The sequence below is a fragment of the Patagioenas fasciata genome, chromosome 1 (assembly GCF_037038585.1).
Source record: "Patagioenas fasciata isolate bPatFas1 chromosome 1, bPatFas1.hap1, whole genome shotgun sequence".
Taxonomy (NCBI): Eukaryota; Metazoa; Chordata; class Aves; order Columbiformes; family Columbidae; genus Patagioenas; species Patagioenas fasciata.
In genome coordinates, this window is record NC_092520.1 from 146,456,027 (window position 1) to 146,477,386 (window position 21,360).

At 37.5% G+C, this 21,360-nt stretch overlaps 1 protein-coding gene across 1 annotated transcript in view; it reads left to right on the forward strand.

Moving 5' to 3' along the window:
- Positions 1-21,360, forward strand: part of ANO2 (anoctamin 2) — a 175,253-nt gene that overhangs the window by 113,487 nt on the left and 40,406 nt on the right. The window contains exons 14-16 of the mRNA XM_071803662.1: positions 1,229-1,255; positions 15,332-15,406; positions 21,093-21,294. Of these exons, the coding sequence (XP_071659763.1) occupies positions 1,229-1,255; positions 15,332-15,406; positions 21,093-21,294 (304 nt within the window). The remainder of the gene's footprint in view (positions 1-1,228; positions 1,256-15,331; positions 15,407-21,092; positions 21,295-21,360) is intronic.

Sequence of the window (21,360 nt, forward strand, 5' to 3'; positions counted from 1 at the left end):
AAGGATGCTGCACTATCTTGCAGACAAGGATGAGCAAACAAACTTAAAAAGTCAGAAAGAATACATTTCCAACCTGAAACCATAGCCCACTAAACTCACTGACTTGCATATGTATGTGTGTTTAGTTTGTGGGGTCCTATGGGAAGGCTTTGTGCTCATAAATCCTCTAGGTGAGCATCATCTCCTTAGAATCATAGAATCATTTTGGTTGAAAGAGACCCTTGAGATCATCAAGTCTAACCATAACCTAAATCTAACTCTAAACCATGTCCCTAAGAACCTCATCTATACATCTTTTAAACACCTTCAGGGATGGTGACTCCACCACTTCCCTGGGTAGTGTGTTCCAGTGCTTTACAACCCTTTCTGTGAAGAAATTTTCCCTAATATTCCTGGCAGAACTTGAAGCCATTTTTTCTTGTCATATCACTTGCTGCTTGGGAAAAGAGTCAAACACCCTCAATGCTACAACCTCTTTTCAGGTAACTGTAGACAGAGATAAGGTCTCCCCTCAGCTTCCTTTTCTCCATGCAAAACAGCCCCAGTTCCCTCAGCTGCTCCTCAGAAGGCTTGTGCTTCAGATTCCTCAACAACCTTGTCACCCTCCCCTGAACTCTCTCCAGCATCTCAATGTCTTTCTTGTGATGAGGGGCCCTAAACTGAATACAGTATTTGAGGTGGGGCCTCATGAGTGCTGAATACTGGGGGATGATCACTCCTCTTGTCCTGCTGGTCACGCTATTCCTCATACAAGCCAGGATGCTGGCTCATGTTCAGCTGGCTCTCGATCAACAACCTCAGGTCTTTTTCCACCAGGCAACTTTCCAAACACTCTTCCCTGAGCCTGTAGTGTTGCTTGGCGTTGCTGTGACCCAAGTGCAGGACCTAGCACTTGACCTTGCTGAACCTCATACAGACAGCCTCAGTCCATCAATCCAGCTGGTCCAGATGCCTCTATAGAGTATTCCTACCCTCAAGGAGATCAACAATCCCACCTAACTTGGTGTTGTCTGCAAACTTTCTGAGGGTGTACTCAATCCTTTCATCCAGATCATTGATAAAGATACTAGACGGAACTGGTCCCGATATTGATCCCTGTGGAACACCACTCACGACTGGCTGCCAACTGCATTTGACTCCATTCACCACAACTCTTTGGGCCTTCAGTATATCTGTCTTCCATTCCTGAGGAGTCATGGACTGGTGAAAAACTATAGGATGAAGGGAGAATTCATCTCCAGAAGAAGAAGAAGAAGTAGTAGCGGAAGATTACCCAGCAAACACAACCCTTAAAGCAGGAGTTGATGTCTGAGACATCAGCTATTTCCTTTATTCCCTCAGCGAATGCCAGATAACAAAGTTTTGTGAGCTTCCTGATTTGGGTGGACCATAGCTTGTTGGCCTGATATTGAGTGACAGAATGCCTTAGATCATTGATTCAGAACCTTGCCTTGTTGGAAGACATATTTGCTTACCTGTAAGGTCTACAGGTCACCTCTGCTTGCTTTCTCTGTCAGTATCAAGGACTCAGATTATATGTTTGCTGGGACAGGAAGTCACACTTCCCAGTTGGAGGCTGAGGGGCAAGCAGACTACTGTTGGGTTTGGTACTTATATTCTAGGTATATTAATAGATTTTTGTGAGGTAATTATCAAATAATGAACACCCTTTTTCATTTAATAAAGATCACGTCTTCAGTGGCCAATGTTCCCTCAAAATGGTGCTTAGATTGTTGTACTTACGTGCATGAGTTAGTGTGTGGATACATAATGAGACAATAATTTGTGTATGATGATAACTCTCTTCACATCCTGTCAGTAACCACCAGTAGTTCCTTCAATTTTAATTTCTCTTATTGGTAATTTGGGAAAAATACATGAGAGTTATTATCATTTGATATTTTTCTGAAGAACAAGAAAAATAAATAGAAAAAGTTATTAGTAGTTTAAATTAATTTAAGACCATAAAGGTCATAAGCAACACAAAAAATAAAATGCAGAAATTAAGCTTGGAAGGGAACTCATGAAGATATCTAGTTGCCTCACTGTGCTCCAAAGCAGGACCAGCTATACCCAGTGTCATGTTCACGAGATGTTTCTTTAACCTGGTCTTAAAAATCTGCAGTGATGAAAATGCCACATCATCCTTAGGGAACATGACCTAGGCCTTAGCTATGCTTGTTTAAAGGACTGAAGGATTTACTGTTCCAAGGACTTTCTTCATGTCCAGTATAAATATTTCTGTTGGTAATTTGAGCCACTACTTACTTTTTACCCATATCAGCAATAGACATGAAGACTGTTCATCTGCTTCCTTCACATATATTTCTTTTAAAATATGTTTTTGCTTTAATTTTGATATAAACCATTTTATTTTATTACCCAACTTACAGAATTTCACTAAATGAATCCTGCAACCAATCCGCAACAAGTGATCAAACTAAAACACACAGAAAATTATAAAAAAGTGTATGTCCTTGATTTCAAAACTGCAAATAGTGGAGAATTCCTCAGTATTTCTAGATTTCAAAGATCTTTTCTTCCTCCTTCCTTTGTCTCTGCAGGTATACCAGTGAACAAGGCACATTCAAAGGAAGGTGAAAAGCAAACATGGCCTTTGCCTTTTGAAAGAGCCTGGGTACATAGAATGAAACATGAGTGTGAGGTCTCTACACAAGTTCTCTCTGCCCCAGTACTACCCTTCCATTAAATCATGATTGAATGGGAAGTTCTGAGACTGACTGTACTACAATACACAATGGAAAACTTGGGGAGACTGTTTATTTTGATACTATTTTGTCTCATTGGGCAATATAACCAGTGTGTGTGTGTGTGTTTATGTAACGATAACATGAAGCTCTGACACTTCAATAGATGCCTGTTGCAGATCTGCTTGCACAAATCACAGACCATTTAGCTGAAACTTCGTCCAAAGACAAACCAGCAACGTAGGTGGCCTTGACTGTAACTGTCACCTTCATTTCAGCTACATATCATATGCTAGCCAGAGGAATGGGACATGTTATAGAAGCCTTTATATCAGATTTGTGTCAACAAAGGATTTCCAACAAATCCCTGTAATTTTCTCTTGGACAGAGTCTTCCTTAAAAGTCTTCCAGTAGTCAATGCACAGAAAATGTAGCAAATGAGAGGATCAGTCTGGATATTTTTGGGAACTTTGACGAAATGCTACATTGATAACTTCACACTGAAAGAAGAAGAAACTATTTTGCTTAACTTTTGTTGAAATTTGGTTACAACATAGGGTTTAAATGCAAGAGTCCATATCACCATAAATGCCTGGTGGTCTTTGGCATGCCATTGGGACAGTATCAGAAGAGATATAGACAGGCATTGTTTATGTGGCAATGTTATGTTCTTCTGTGTTCCACAGTAGTATCTCGGAGTCTTCTACACAGGCCACTGCAGTGGGTGGTGATGCTCCAGGATGCAAAAGACATTTCAGTAGTCTAAAAACACAGAAAGTACATGGCAAAAAATGCTGCAGGAGAGGTCTCCCTTGTAGCCTTACCTCTGATTGGAAGGTGTTTATTTCTCCTAAATACTTCTGTCCCTGTTCCCACAGCTTTGTTAAGTGACCTATTAACAGTTTATAAGTAATGTTAGAAACAGGATCTTGTCAACTTTCTGTGACAACACCAGAAGTTCAGAAAATCTTCAGCTTGGTAAGGGGACTTTGAACAAGTCTCTGAGGGGAAATGGAACATCCCGAATCACCCTATTCAACTCCCAGCTCTTTCCTGAGGTCCTCTCAGTGGCCTTATATTCAGTCATCTTGGGGATCCTTTCTCTAGTTCTAGAAGTAGCACAGGTAGGGTCAGCTCAGGTCAGTCATCACTCAATGGTATTTATGTACCCATATTATTCTTGCAGTCTCCAAATTGTTGTTTATACAACAACTGCCATAAATGCAGCCTCATTCCTCACTATATGTGAACACCAGAGTTTTTTTCAACCCAATGCATTAGATGATTCATTTTTTGCGTGACACTCAATTAGTTCACTCTGCAGAATTCAAACATGCTGAATTTATTCCCATGCAGCTTGTGCACGCTTTAAAACTTTTATTTCTTGACTACCTGTAAGGATGACCCACGTATAAGTTACCACTATTTCTATTTTCTCCAGATTTATTTTTGTACAGTAACTCAGTGCTCTCCAAGAATCTATTTATTATCACTTTTTACTTAACTGAGCATTATTGTGGTTTCTAATAATTTTCCTAATTGTATCAGCCTTAATTTATCCAAGTTGAATCTCATTGTATTTCATGTTTGTATTTCTGTCTTCTCGACAGTCAAGTATTTAAGTCCCTGTCCTCTTCACTATTCAAGATCTCTCCTCATTTAGTATGATCTGCAAATTCAATTGACATGACTTTCAGAGTCATTGCCATGTTAAATATAAGACAAACAGTATACTGATCTCTGACGAGATACTACATCCAAGTTTCATGTAGAGATTGTCACTATTTCCAATGTTCTTCTGCTATAAGACTACAGAAATTTATTTTGTTGATATACCTACTCCATTTTTATTAATTATAGGAAAGAATCAGACAAGCATTTTCAAGATAATAAACTGTATAACACTTATTCCCACTATTTCCAATTTTGCCAACTTGTTTTATATCAAATGCAATAGGTGTCTTTCAAGACAACTTTCAATAGATTTACATTTTACTGCCAACTATCGACTATTTCCTGGGATGCTGGTGGAAAGGAGCTCCCTGGAGACCTTTCTGTGTTTTCTGTACAGTTTTAGCACATATATACAACTTGAATAAATATTACCTAATGCAGAGATGTGTATGGGTAGATATTATTTCCCTGTTGGAAATCAGAAAGGATATGGAATTAGAGCGTAAGGAACTTTTGTTCTACATCTTATATTTGGATCTGTGAGATCTAAATAGTTTTATATGCAGTTGTTATTAGGTTAGTGGAAAGTAGTTTAGATATGCTTGTCAGTCAGATTTGGACTAATATGTCTACCCTCTTGTGCTGAAAAACCAACAAACACCACAACAACAACAAACTCAAAAAAACCCAAACAAACCACCACAAAATCAAATGACCAGGCATTTTGATTTAGATGTTTGAAACTCCAGCTTTGGGAGCACTGGGAAGTTTTGCACTTCATAAGAAGTGACTGCCAATTTTATAATGTCAAAAATGTCTATAATTTACAATAATACAAATTATAATTAAAAATAGGTTTTGGCAAAATGAAAATTGATGCAAACACTCTTGTTTGTAGTTCCCTGAAATCACAGCTCCCAAAAGTCTAAAGATAATGCTAGTAGTATCATAATGTATGTCTCTCATTACTCTTCCAACTCCATTAATTTCTGTCTTTGCCTTCCAGTGTTTCATTGACAGCTCCTTACTATCCTATACTCTTCCGGTCTTGTATTGGGTTATGGGGCAAGATTGTATATGCGTGTGTGTGAAGATACTGAGGTGTTCATTATGGATGTCTACTCAATATAGATTTTATCCATAATCAGCCAAAAGACATTTTTGTCCTAGACACAGGCTCAGACCGAGAACCAGGTTGGACTCTCTGACTCTTCCCTCTGGAAGTGCCTCTTTCTGCACTGACTGCGGAGGCAGCCGGTAGCAATTAACTCCTGCTATACTGAAGCGAGGCTTTTGAGTACCTTCTTCCCCTAATCTGTTTCTGCTCATGTAACATGTCTGGTGTTTCTGTTTCCCACCTCCCAGTCCTTGTTCATTTTGTGTGCTAAGGATACAGTGATGCATATCTAGCACTGGTTAAAGAGAATGCAGAAATGGTACAACCGTAAATTTTGCTGTCTGGTTTTAAACAGTCAGGTAGAATGGCTCAGCAGGATAAAGCACGCAGGCAGGACTCTTGTACCTCTAAACGTCTTCTTTTTGGAGCAGACATGGAGAGAGTTGCAGGCTGCTCTGCTCTTGTACCCCTCCCCACCCTTCAAGTCTTCCATTTGTTAACTGTTTACCCAGAACTCTTCTCTGCATGTCATCCATATAGTGCTGGCAAAAGTGCACCTCTGTAGATTGTATTCTGCAATTGAGTGCCAATTTTTATGGCATATTCAAATGTTAGAATACAAACTTAATTGACATTTTACAGCTGGTAATAAATGCTCTGGAATCAGGGAAAGAATCTAGTATAGCCACATCCCTTTTTAATTATTTCCTTGCTTCTCAAACATATAATTTGCAACTTAAAATGTTACTAAAATGTACACCACTTCACTCTCCTCTGCTGTTAGTGTGATCATTCACAGTTTGTCTAAGCTAAATTGGAAATTTCAAACAAATGAAACCGATAATGTGTCGCATGCCTCTTTCTCCCGCTTTGTGTGGGGATAAGTGACTTCACATGGTGTAAAACAATGGAGAATCTGATTTTAAGTGTGCAATGCCAAAGCCTTTGGGTGAGATTCTGCTTCATTGAAGTCAATGGGTTTTTTGTGATTGATTTCACATGAGCAAGAATTTCAGCCTAGATTCTTCAGGCTAGAACACTGGTCCAGATGTGGGTTAGACAAGCTTCAAAACACAGAAAGGACATATTTCCTCAGAATCTAACACTAAATACATCTCATCCAGAACTGAAATCAAACACACAGTTAAAAATTTTAATTGTATTCTCTTCACATTAAGGCAACCAATACATGCAGTTTAGAGAAGTAATAGGACTATTAAATGTTGCTAAGAGTATCCCACATAAAGAATTGTAATTCAAGCTCTGGAAGTTGCAAAATTGCCAACTGACTTAGTTCCACTGGGCACACGTTGCTTATAGTGCATAATGGTGACTAAATGAGTGATTTTACAGATAGATTTAAGGTAAACTCTTATTTTTCTGGGGCAAATAAACTTGAAGTTACAAAACAGAACATATTTGGGAATTTTTTTATATTGTAGGGAGAGATACTGCATGTAGTTGGGATTTTGATTGTGTAACTGATATATGTAAAAGGACTTACTAAGAAAAGATAGTTCTATACTTATAATCATTTACAATGAAAAATGTTTAAAATCATTGCAATATTAAAATGGTACTAAATTATGGGAACTAGTAAAAAGCTTTTGTTTTGTTTTGTTTTTTTGGTTGGTTGGTTGCTTGCTTTTTGTTTCTTGTTTTTGTCGTTTTTGTTTTGTTTTGTTTTGTTTTGTTTTTTAATTACACTAGATACATTGTTTTAAAAAGTGCTGCATTTATGATTTCATTAACTTCTCCATCAGATGTTCACAGTTTACAGAAGAAAGTGTGAAACCAGATTAACTATTAGAGTAATAGTGCTTTGAATTTCAGGGTACAAAGTGGTTGCAAATCCAGTTAAATGCAGGACAATATAAGGTAATGATTATTGCTGATAACTGATTTTTTTCTAAAGCCAGTCTTTGAAACTCATCTTGTTGTCCCTTTGTTTAATGTGCCAGATAAGTCTGTGTCTAGTCAATATCAAAGCATATTAAATTGATCTAATCACACAAATCAGACATGTCTAGCTCAGAATATGTTTTCCTTATGCATTCTTTTATTTATATATTTAAAGGTATATGTGGCATTTCAATACCTTTTTTGAGAAAGTTCAGGACCTACACTAAAAAAAATAATTAAGAAAGTGACAGAATATGTAATGAACTTAATTTGTGGCATTCTGCTACCACCTTCCCTACTATGACAGACCTATGTACCTTTGTCAGGAGCTTATTTTGGAAATCTTATCAGATGTCTAAGTGTATTTGTACATCTAACCCTTTGCCTTCTCTGAACCAGACTCATTATGATTTATTAATCATCAACAAAGAGCATTGATAAACAAAGAATATTTATGACTGCAGATGTAACTGTATTGTTTGTGTAGTGTTTTTCTGGTAATGTTCTGAATGGCATCAAGTTTATATAAATAATTCATACTTGTAAAGCCATATGTTAAACTGTCATCGTAAAAAGAGAAGTGCTGCCAGTTTTCACTTGAACCATATGTAAATATCAAGAAGATGATTTTAAACAGTGATGTAAAGACTAAGCACCTTAATGTCATTTACACAATAATGTTTGCAATATGCTACAATGCAGTAGATGCATGAAGATGAGGATCAAAGGCAAAATTAGTTTTAAACACAACAGAGAAACCACAATGTATTAAGTTAACTACGTCTAGCGATAAAGTGTTAAGACTGATGAAGACTAGAAAGGATTTGGATTATTGGGTCCTTTCCTCCATTTTGCCAGCATCTCTATTGACAGAGAAGAGGTTGGTGTCCTCTTTTCTGCAAAGGTTCCTTGAGCTCCATGACTGCAAGTATGACACTCACCTAACACAGTAACCATCATATAGAATCATAGAACAGTTTGTGTTGGAAGGGACCTTCAAAAGTTACCCAGTACAACCCCCCTGCAATGAGCAGGGACATCTTCAATGAGATCAAATTGCTCAGAACCCTGTCCAGCCTGGTCTTGAATGTCTCTAGGGATGGGGCATCTATCATTTCTTCGGGCAACCTGTGTCAGTGTTTCACCACTCTCACTGTAAAAAATTTCTTCCTCTTGTCTAACCTGAATCTTCCCTCCTTTAGTTTAAAACCATGACCCCTTGTGCTATCGCAACAGGCCCTCCTAAAAAGTCTGTCCCCATCTTTCTTATAGGCTCCTTTTAAGTACTGAAAGTTTGCGATAAGGTCTCCCTGGATTGCTCATCCTATATCTGGTCCTTTGGAAGGGACGTGCATGTGTGTATCTTGAGGCACAGGGACTTGACTACTCACACATGCGTTCATAAGCCTCGTTACATGGAAGTCCAAGTGAGTGGCCCATGTCTGAGGGAGATTTGTTTCCAATCACATGACAGGGGAAGAAATGCAGCTGTTGACTTGGCCGATTATTTCTATTTTAAGTGAGTGGTCTAAGCTGGTAGGAAAGCCAAGATGTGGCCTGAACACAGTCTGTAAGAACCTACAGCCAAAACCAAAAATCTGCCTGTAGATGCTCTTAACTGACAAAGTTGCAGCTAAATGCCAAGACTGGAAGTTGCAGATAGGCAAATTCAGCCTAGAGATAATGCATGCGTTTTCAACAGCTAGGATAATTAGCAACTGGAATGACCTAATAAGGCTTGTGACTGACTGTTCATCACAGAAATGCCTAAGCTGTGATCAGAGGTGTCTCTAAAAAGAATCTTAGTTGAAACACATTTATTAGCCTCATAGCAAAAATCACCTCATGGAAATTCTGTGGTTACAAAGGAAAACACAACTGGATGCCTAACAATAACCTTCCTTAGCCTTAAATTCTATTAATTTTGATGATCCTAGTACTGAGCCTTGCACACACTTCTCATAGCTCTCTATTCTGCATTGCTTCTGCAAATGATTTAGAATGTGTCCATCAAGCTTCACTGAAAACTATCAGAGTGTCTGTGCTCTTCTGTATGTTTCAAAATCAGAAAAAGTTTCTAATTAAAGGCTTTGCAGTCCTTCAATTGGTGTCAAATGAGTCTTGGCAGTTCATTTTCCAAGTGAAAGCCTGAAACAGAACATTGTTCAAAAAACAGAGCCATCTTTACTGTTAAAATGTCCTTACTGTTTTTTTCAGTGAGAAGAACAGAAAATGTTCTTTCTTTTGATGGGTCTTAAACCAAAAGCTCTTTCACCTTTGTAGGAGTGTGAAGGCAGAACTCCCAGGGACAGATTCAGACTGGGATAGACATTGTTATTGACAGATGCCCAGGGTGGCAGCGGTTTTGTCTTTCCTCTCAGAAATTTTAGGGCAAATGGTCCCTAATACAGACTGCAACAGTCCCATGAACTTGTTCAAAGAGTTTCTTAGCTTTAATTACCACTGTGGGCCACTACAACATTCCAGAAATGCTGATGTGCCTCGGTTGTACCTCTTTTTGTATCACCATCCTGGAATAGACTGTCTTCCAAAATTGCCTGTTCTGCAGGATTTTTCTGCCTCTGAACTTCTTTTCACCTACAAATAGCCCACAAGAATCCTTTTCTCCTTACCTTTTATCTTATTTCATCCTCAAAGTAAAATTATAGGGACTTTCTATTTCAGAAGAAGCCTGTTACTTTATTTATTTTGAACCTGCAAGGCACATACTATATTTTGGGTGTTACTCAGATACAGAAGAGCTATATTTGATACCACAATTCTTATTTCTATATGCTCATTTGGACGGTACAGTTTTTACACAAATTAAAGCTTTTCTTTCTACTTAGAAAAGTGACATTATAAAAACGACAGTTACTTGTTTGATGCTTCCTGGTCATACTTAGAGATGAACTTCTGGATTTTATGATCGGAAATATGATTTTGCAGCTTTTTGCTGTTGCTAGCAGTGTAAGACCTTAGGAAGTCAAGAGAGAGGAGTCCTGGATTCTGCTCTTCCCTGAGCATCTTGTACTAAGTTTACGCAAGTCCAGTGAAGTCGTTGGGGTGGCCCAGGTACAACTTCACTGCGGAGCCTGAATTTCAGAACCGGAGTTACAAGGCACGATGCAGAAGAGAGAAAGTATGTTGCTTTACTGCCCAAGTGCATGGCTGATGGTTAAAAGCACCTGCTTTGAGAAGGTGTTCTCTTGCAGGAAAATATGAATAAATAACTGAAATACGTGTCATCTGAGCAAACTGGTTGTGGTTTAATTCACAGAGAAGCACAGAACTGTTTTCACAACGCCACTTGGTGTCATACATGTGCAGTGTATCTTCAGGTTTCCACAGTTCAGAGGCCCACTTGAAGATGCAAAACTGCACATGTTGGATCTTTGCCATGTTAGGTAACTCATAAGAAAATGAACCAACCTGTAAAACCTAGATGGTGAGATTTTTTTTTTAAATTTATTTTATTTTATTTTATTTTATTTTGGTTTGGTTTGGTTTGGTTTGGTTCGGTTTTTTTTATATTTTCTAATAGGAAAGAATTGTATACCTGCACGGAACACTTTCAACACCACGTTAAACATTAAAGCAGGAATGCTTCACTACACTCAGAACAACTATTTTTTCCTCCAATACAATTGCAAATAGATCAGTGAATTTGAAGAAACTGAAAGAAGGATTTTAAAACATACCTTTCACTTTGTCTTGTTCACCACAAAAAAATAGTTTCTATAATGAGTTTTTCTGTCTTCATATAATTTTTTCTCTACAATACAGTTTCTCTTGGGGAATGACCAGTTTCATCTTGCTACACCAATAAATGCATATACCTCTTGGACTGTTCCAGGTAGATTCCCTGACTGTTTGGATAGATTTTGATTAAAATTCAGGAAAGGTTTCCTACCTCCATCTAACATCTAGACAGTGTTCTTCAATGTAATTTATTTATTAGAATGGGGTATTTAATATATGGTGGGAAAAATATATTAATGAATTCCACTAATTTAACATAAACACTCCTTGCTGCAGAGTGCAAGTGTAACATTTTGATCACTGACAAGGTGTTCTTAATACCTAACAGTACAGTCTTGCAGCAGCTAGATGGCACTATTGCCAGAGAGTAGAATCAGGTGAGCTAGAAAATAAATTTACAGATTTGGTATTCTTAGCAAGAGCATTTACAGAAAGTATCTTTCAGCAGCCTGCTATGTTGATATAAATTTCAGAATTTGGTTTGAGTCATGTATGGTCTCTAAGTAACTTGGTAGTATTTTCATCCAGATTTTTCTTTCTTCTCATAATGGCATAGCAACTTGGGCACATTGTTCTGATCTCCTTTTGGCTAGATGCTGAGGAGAATGGCAACATGCTAAAGTCACCTAAGGTTAAAGAAAGCATATACATGAAAGAGAAAGCTGACTAGATGTCATGCTGACCTTCTTTTCCTTTATCTACTCCTCCTTTCCCATGCACATGCTCTCCTCTTTTCTGTTCCTAATTCCCCACTTCATCTCATCCATTTCAAGAAGAGACTGGGAAAGCACTGCTGAAGTGTCTGTCACTCCACTGAACTCCATTCAACTTGTTTTGTCTTGTTCAGTGTTAAAAAACAGACGTGATTTTCCTTATGTCATTGCACCAACACTCTGTATGTACTGGGTACTGTTGCTCAGGCACTGATAGTGGTGACTGCAGAGGTGACTTCTATAACGGGAGGCTGGAGCTGCTCCAATGGACCTATTGCAGGGCACAGCTGCACCCCTTGGCAAGATGGTGACATTTCTGGAAAAGTGTTTGTAAAAAAGGGTAAAATGTTGCCTGACAGTGAGGAGAGAGAGGCAAAAGTGTGAGAAACAGCCCTAAAAGCACCAAGGTTAGAGCAACAGGAGGGGAAGAGGTACCCAAGGTGTCCAAGCGGAGATTCCCCTGAAGGATTGCAGATTGTAGAAAGATCCACACTGGAGCAGGGGAACAGTGTAAGGAGGAAGAAGCAGCAGAGAGGGGCTCTTATGGACTGACTCCATATCCTTCCACTTCGCATCCTCCTGCACTACTTGGGGAGAGAAGTAGAGGAGTCAGGAAAGAAGGACTGAACTTGGCCCTAGAAATAAGTTGGGAGGGAAGTAATGTGGAACTGGAGTTTATAGATTTGTTTTTATTTCTCACCATCCAAATTTATTTTAAATAGTGATAAATTAAATTAATTTTTCTCAAGTCAAGTCTGGTTTACCTGTGATAGCAATTGGTAGGTTATTTTTCTGTCTTTACCTCAACTCGCAAGCTTTATCATCTTAATTTCTATACCCATCCTGTTGAGGAGAGGGACTGATAGAGCAGCAGGGTTGGCATCTGGTGGCCAGCCAAGGTCAACCCAATGCAAGAGAAAGGACTATTTTTATCCTGTTTAGCATGGTAATCTTTTTAGAGGCAGTCCATATTTCATTTAATACCAGTAATGAACTGAAATTTTAAGAATCAGTTTTGCTCATAAATCTTTGTTTCAGGAACTTATTTTATTGAACTAATCAGGCACAAGGTGCTTTTGAAAAACAATAATTTATGTAAAACAAATATTCAGGTGTTAAACCTAGGACTTCCAAAATGATTAGTGTTGCTAACTGCCTCTGCATTCTTAATGCATATGCTGAGATTAATGAGGGTAAACACTGTAATTGCAGTCCTTAAACTGTCCTGAAGTTGGGACCCCTAAATCCTAATGTCTCTTGATGCCTAAAGATGCAGGCTTAGGCACACTTTAACTTCTGATATTAAACTCCAAAATTGTATGTCAATCACTGCTCAATTTTCCTAGTTTTTCTTCCTTCCTGTAACTATTTTTTTAAATTTTACTATTAAAAAAAAGAAAAGGTAGGGCAAACATGGCAAATAGCTATTTATTTTTCATAAAGGACAACTCTTTCTTAAGGTATTCCCTGATTTATCCGTTTTTTAAATTACTGACGTTATCAAGAGCCTTCCAGCATATGATTTTTTTTTTTCCTTGACTTGGAAAGCCAATAGATCATGACAGAATCCTGGCTAATATTTCAAAATACTATGTATGTCTTACATCACCAGAAATATTAAAGAACAAAACAAACAAACAAACAAACAAAAACAACAAAAATCAAACAAAACATGAAACAAAAATCTTAGTCACTTCATCCCTTAGGATTTGGTAAGAATTATTTAGGATATGTGAAAGTTTGATCTTGATATTATGATTTCTTGTTTCGCAAAAAATTTTTGCTGCTGTATTGTTTTGGTCACTTTTGCCTCTTCATGGCCCTTTTGTATGGATCACAATTTTCTCTTTCCACCTCTGTATGGTTTCAAAAGATTTTATTCTTTCCTTTAACTGCTTTGGCTAGTATTAACTCATTCTGCTGTTTTGCTTCTTCAGTGTTTTTCCCCTAGTAAAATTGTTAGACATGGTGTCCTTCAGGCCTTCTTGGAGTATAATCACTTAGAGCTTCCTTATGTCCTATGTAATTGCTGAGTTGTAAAAGCCAAAATGAAATGAAATGCATCTGTGCTTTCACAGAAATGCTATTTAAAGTAGCCTTCCAACTAAATGATGGACTCCATTTATGTACTGTATGGAGTATTTATGTACTGCATACATTGGGCCAAATTATTTGTGCTTTGTGCTTCTGCTTGGGTTTGCTATGGCCCACTCCTGCCAGCATTCTCCCAAAGGAGACAAGCTTAATTTGTCTGCTTCAACAGCTGAACTGAGAAGAGGGGATGCTGAGTAATACTACTTCCCACAGTGCTTGCAGCACTGCCACATCACCACAATGGATGTGTAGACAGGATAATATCTTTGGTCTAATTCCACATGCCAGTAAACTCCATGGGAAAGCCCTTTACAAAGGTATAATATTCCCTGATTTTTATTTTTATCTGAGGACAATTGAGCCTTAGAAATGTTTTATTTGAAACCTTTGACCTGAATTCTAATCTAATTTAAATTCATTTAAATTCAGAATAACTCTGGGTTAACTCCAATGTAAGTGAAGTAGTAGTTCATGCGACAGCAATGGTGGTTCACAGAAATGCAAACAGCAGCTGGCTCTCTCTCTTTAGTTAATTTGATTATATAGTTTTAGTTTAACTTAAACAAAGTAATGACCTTATTATTATTTTAAGAAACCTATTTTGAGAGAAGGGAATTATATTTCTTATAGAAATCCACTTTCAAATATCTCTGTAGATGTATATGTTGCTAGAAATGGAGTCAGGTTCATGTGGGGAGAGTAAAAGTATACTAGATTTCACTGCTCACAGTTGCTTTAAATTATGCAATGAATAAAGAGTTGCTGTTTGCACATGAAGAAAACAAGCCTGGCAGCAGAGATCACGAGTGACTTGCCTTTGTAGTTTCTCTCTATAGACCAAGTATCAGGAAAACGATTTGGGTGTCTTTTCAAGAACTATCTTAGGGACCGCATTTGGCTAAGGTAACCATTAGACAAAAAATCTGGGTTCAATGGTAAAAAGCATTCTGTTCATTATTTCTGTCCCTATTGTTCTGAAGTTTTACAAAAAGCAATTCAAAATAAATGGTTGAAAACTGCTCTGCCTAAATGTAAACTAAGGTGAATCTCAAGACTTCCTCTTGACATTGTGAAATTTGTTAAGAGCTCAATACATTTTTCTAAATACTAAAATAATAGTTGGATACTATAATTTCTTTTTTTTACAGACATTTTCTATATGTCTTATTTATACTTTTACAATATTTTCTTTGAAACTAAATTCTTTAATATATCTGTACTAGTTCTTATACTCATCTTCAAAACTACAGCAGGAGTATGGAAATCGAGAATTTTTTTCAATAATAGATCTTACTAAGACTAATATTTGCTATTGCGCACTTCTGTAATGTCTATTGTTTTATCTTTGTGTTTTGTGACAGGATGAAAAGGAGAAGCTGACATGGAGTGACCGTATGCCTGGATATGCAGCAAACTTTGGATTGATTTTATTTATGGTAATAAAATCTGCATTTCTGCACATTTATTAAGTGTGAGAAATGTTGCAATGAGCATCTTGAGTGGAATCCTGAATTAGTATTCTCTAAGATGGGTCTGAAGAAAGCTAGTGTTATAACCTACAGTTTGTGAGAAATATGTATCGTACTACGAAGACACAGAGCTCAGTGCCTATTTCCAGCTTTATTCTTTTTCCAAAGGCTCCTTAAGAGAGGGCTTTTGGCTGGATGACTTGCTCTAAGGACAGCAGCTCGTTACTAGATGCTGTCTCTGCCACAGGATTTCTGCTCCATCCTCCAGTATCTGATGAAGGGAAGCCCACTGTGTATTTGCTTGTGTGTGTAGTATTGCATATGCTCTGTCAGAATGACATTCAGAAGTGTTGAACCTACTGAATAGATGATATACAGGTGAAATAAATCTGTTGCTGAGAAGTATGCATTCAACATATATTCAGCGGTGAACTATACTGTAGTCAAGGAAGATCATGCTAGACAATCTGCACTTGAGAACGAGAATAAGGTGTGCAGGTCAGCCAGCTGTAAAGTGTGGACACCACTGTCCTAGTGAAATTTCCAGCAGACCACAAACACGTCATCAAGCTGCTAGGCTTTATAAACAGCAATAAGAAAGCCGGGCTAATAAATCTTAAATTACTTTGCCAAGGATCCCATTATCCTCTGATTACAGAAATTCATGAATGAAAGCATGTATTCATATCTAAACCCAGTATAAAATTGCAATGAAATATGCTTGTTTATACCACAGGAGCATCTGACATGGGAAATTAGGGACTAAATTATTTTAGAATATCTAAGTGTATTTCTAATATACTGGAATTTGCAGGGACTGCAACAGATGTCCTGTGAAGATTTAATTTATTTTTCTGACAATCAAAAACATTTTATATCCACATTGAAGTCAAATTAATGTCTGCTTTTTTATAAATATATGTATCTATTTAGGAAGATAAAGGTATTGTAGATTAAGTATATTTCTCTACATATTAGGTACATCATTCATACAAATATGTATGTACTTAAAACATTTCAGTGCTAGAATTAGGTTATGGTTGGACTTGATGATCCTGACAGTCTCTTCCAACTGAAAGGATTCTTTGATTCTATGAACATTTTGAGTGAGTGTATTGTCCTGAGGCCATACCAAGCACTTCCTTTCTAGACAGAACCTCTAATTGGTATCAGTTGGGACTTAAAGCAGACTATATTGACTATGACTAAGCATATAGCCACGATTTAGCTTTTACAAGTCATTCATTCACAGACAGAGTGCTTACATGGGCTCTTTCATCACATGTTTAGATCTCCCCTAAGCATGAGTTTAAAGTTCTTTCCTGAGTCATAGCCTATATATTACACTCCCTGCTTGCTGCAACATCTCAGAGATAGATTTATAAGAATAAAATGTAGCACTCCAATCCTTCAGCTCCTGTTAGTGAATGGTGGAGCTATGCTGGCTTTCACCTTTTGGAGAAATAGCCACAATTAAATTTTTAGTATATTGCAAGCATTAGTAATATGTAAGCACTTACAGGAGACAACTTAGAAACCATGCATGAAATTCAAGTCAGCTCCTGATGAGGGAGAGCCAGCTCTGCTTTCCCATGTGGAGATTACAATCTACTTTTTACTGTATGCAAAGATTACAATCTACTCTTTACTGTAGGCAATGTTTCTTTTGTTTTTTTTTTTTTTTCCCCGCTAGGTTAGTTAGACAGGAATTGGAAAGACCAGAGTCAAATTTGCTGTCAGTCTGTGCAATAGAATTGCAGTGGGGAAACTAAATTGGTCTCATCTACCCCTGTTATTGTTATCCTCATAGAAAATTTTTTAAGCTGTAAGCACTATGTACATAAAAGGTGATGAAATCTCAAATTTACATGTGCATGTGCACATATACAGCACACAGACATAGAACATTCAGACACAAATGAACACTCATATGCTGCAATTTCTAGTGCTGCAGAAGTGATCACTGAATTCTTACTACTACCTTTTCCAGGCCCAAAGGGTCTGGTGACACAAACCCATGGGTATTATCCATTGCTATAGGATGCTGCTGCTGCATTCTGTCTCTCCTTCCTCCAGCTGTACACACCATACTTTCCCTGGTGATTCTTGAAGCTGCTAAAGGCTTTCTTGTTGTAAAACCTTTTCTCTTTCTTTTTAATTTATGTAATTCTTTTGTTCACTTCGCTTTTGTGAATCCTCTTGAAAGAACTGCATTGTATTTTTTTCTGACTTTTCTTCTGTCTTTATTAAGCTATGTATCATGTTTGTTACTTAAAATTGTGAATTGAAAAAAAATGTTTGGTTTGATTCTGTTGCCCAATTGGTTTTGGTATTTTACACTACCAAATAATTCCAAGGATTATTTACACATTTACAGATACCTAAAATCTGATCATAACTCTTTTGTTGTACAGAAAGCCCCTGCAAAGGTAGCAGAAGAACCAACCTTGGTTTAAGCAGTGTCTTTTGCAGGGATTTTATAACAGAATTTCATAGGCCTTATTTTTGCCCAATATGACCACTGGCAGCAGGAGGTCAAAGCTCAGCTGGGCATATGCAAGTTTAGCTTGTGTGTGATTAGTAATAACATATGTCACGGTTTAGAAACTCCACATTTAGAAGGTGTATGTTGTGACAAAAACTTCCGAGTATGTGATGAAAATGTTGGTAGCTGCTGGGAGAGAGCACGATGGTGTGGAGCAATGTCGTCACTGGAGCCTTTCTTTGGGTTCATTGCATTTGGCTCTGTCACAGGAAGGAAGAAAATCAATTAGTGTCATGGCACAAAAGTTCAGCCTGTTCCTTCTTTTGGACGTTATTGCCCTATTCTTACTCACATGGCATAATACTTGACTCTAGAATAGCCCCACTGGGGAGTCAAGAACTATTTGGACATTAAATTGTTATCCTACTTGGATGAAGGTATCAGTCTAGCCCACGGGGTTTTATAGCTTCCTTCTCAGATCTAGTATGCTTTCCTGTTTGTCTTCATTCATACCAAGCTCAGTAGGTGACCTTTTCTGCAGCCAATTTTCACATCTGTTTCTAAGCAATTCAGTCCTTGACAGACTAGTTTAGATATTCAGTGAAGAAACTGTCTGCCATAGTAGGGAATAGAACTGGCCAGATGAAAAGTTGACAATGACAACAAAACCCAAAATTAGCACTTGAATAAAAGGTGAACATCTGATCTGGAATTTGAACAAAAAAGATATTGTAAGAAATGGGAGAAGTGCTGTGAAGATATAGGAACCACTCCTTCTCAGTGACCATCTGGGAAATGAGAATTATACTCCCAGTTACTGCACAGCCCTACAAGCCCTCCTCAGTTTTCTCTTATTGCTGGATGCACAGATAATGAACACTCCTAAAGGAGTGTTTTTCCATCTGTGTCTATGCAGATGTTTAAAAACAGCTGGGCAACCAAAGATTTTCTGAAGCCCTGGTGCTTTAGCAAAACCAGCATCTTTGTTCTGTAAACAAATAGAACTTTTTATTTGAGTAACTTCATATATCTTGCTATGGCACTGCATGGATTAAAATGACCTCAACAGTGCAAGCCTCTGAGTGCATCTCGTCCTCCAGTAATTTTACTCATTGCTAAGAATCCCTTAAATCCTTTGGTCAGGGTTAAGGGTTCGCTCTTCAACTTCCACAACCTAAAATTTTCTCTTTCTCTGTTTAGTGATGTCTGTCCTTGATGACTGTTCTTTCTGTGCTATTAAGATATTGTTTCCAAGTGGAAGCTTGCGATGGAGATAGGTGTCTATGGAGGCCCAGAGAGCTCATCATCTCCAGAATGATACATACAAGCTTACTTTGCTGGTTTTCCTTGTCCATTGTCAATTTCAAAGAAATCCACAGGGAAAAGAAACAGAAAAAAGAGTATTTGGAAGGTGATTAAGAGGAAGGAATCTATGAGCCAAACTAAGAAAAGAGCTTAAGGTGATTGTAGAACTGGAAGGTGAATTAGATTACAATCAGGTGGTGCTTTTTTGTTTTCTCTCTTTATTTGAGATGTAGTGGTTGCTTCTGTGAGGGGCAAGTTAGGCAAATGTTCTGATCTTCATGTTCCTGCACCATTTCTGTCAGAGCAAGACATGCTTATCATTAATCATTATGTTCAACATGAATCAGATTTTTGTCTGTGTGTTTGGTAGGGCAGGTAAATCAAAAGGAAAAGATAAAAAATATGCACAATGAATACTACAAAAGGAAAGGAAATAATGTTTCAAGTCATTTGAAGTGTTTTCAAAATGTTTTATGTTTAGATTTTCCTATTTAGATCAGTATTGGAATGAAAAATATTAGCATGAAGCAAAAACTCATCATTCACCTACATTTCATTTAAAATTAATTAAACATTTCTTGGTCAAAATTACACATTTTACTAGAACTAGCATTTTACTACTCTTTTCTCACAAAACATATTTGTGAATTTCATCTGATATCTCCAGGAGTTTCTCCAAATCATTATTTTTTAGTATAAGTTCCCCATTAAAATTAAATGTGCCCAGTTTTCACCTTCAACCTTTAATATAGCACTAGTTCTTGTTCTGGTTCTTTTGCAATAATACTTTTTCATAAGACAGTCTTCCTGTGGATACAGGAATTCAATAAACTATTACTGGGTCATTAAAATGAACTATTAAATTTCCTTGAACTGTATTGTGAATCAAGGGGCCCCTAGGCCCCTTGAAATAATTGCAATAGTCTAATCTTTCACATTTAGATAGTCTCTTTCATCTGAGGATCTCTAGATGTTTTACCTAAAATTATGAATGTACGTTGGAATTCTTGCCAAAGGCAAAAATCAAAGAGAAAAATGTACCTTCTCCTCCTTTCCTGTCATGGGTACAAAAATTTGCCAGTTTAAAATTGTTATTTTATTTTCTTTTAATCATGGACTGTGGGTTGTTTTTTTTGTCTGTTTGTTTGTTCATTTTTGAAAACAGAATACCACAGTCCTGTGAAATTCAAATTCTTCTTGTGGGAACTTGCCCTTAAGTAGCAGGGCTTTCTTCATATCATGGGCTATAGCCAGCCCATGAAGGACACCAGGATAGCAATTGATTTCTGGGACAGAAATTGAAAGTGAAGTCCTAGGAATCCTATTTTGGTCAGTCTTAAAAAATAATAAAAAGGGGAAACTTTTTTTCTTTTTTTTTAAATTTTGGCGAACATCGAGCAGACACAACTGGAGAGGAAGGTGCCACTTCTGTTTTGCAGAGGTAAAGATGTTTCAGCCAGTAAAGCTGGTTTACTTAATGGCACATGCATGTAAGTCCTTCAGTCCAAGCCATCTGAACCTATTGCCAGATAAAAGACCTTACTTAATACCTGCATTTGAACGCAAACTACTGGAGTTTTACCACTACTGCATGAATAATGTGCAGAGCTTTAATCAGAGGGAACATGCACATCTTCAAGAGACATCGTGCCAGTTCAGAGCTCTGCATCCATTTCCTTCATGGTGTCCCTGTTAGAGAGTTTCAAATTCTCATATTTTAGTTTGATTATCTCCGTATTATCATTGGTCTAAGAAGTAACCACACAATACCAATTCATGGGACAAAGCCAACATGTCCATCAAAGCTTCTGTTTAAATGCTAGCACCAAACTTGAACTAATCAATCTGTGCATTTCTTTGCAGATTATGCTGACATTTTCAGCAGTGTTTGGTGTGATTGTATACCGAATCATCACAGCAGCAGCTTTGTCATTCAGCACAAATGGGACAACCAGGTCAAATGTTCGAGTGACTGTGACTGCAACTGCTGTCATCATTAACCTCGTCGTGATACTTATACTTGATGAAATTTATGGAGCTGTTGCCAAATGGCTGACAGAAATTGGTAAAACTATCTCAACACATTGCTCATTAGTACATTACATGTATTGACAGAAGAGTATGCAAGAAG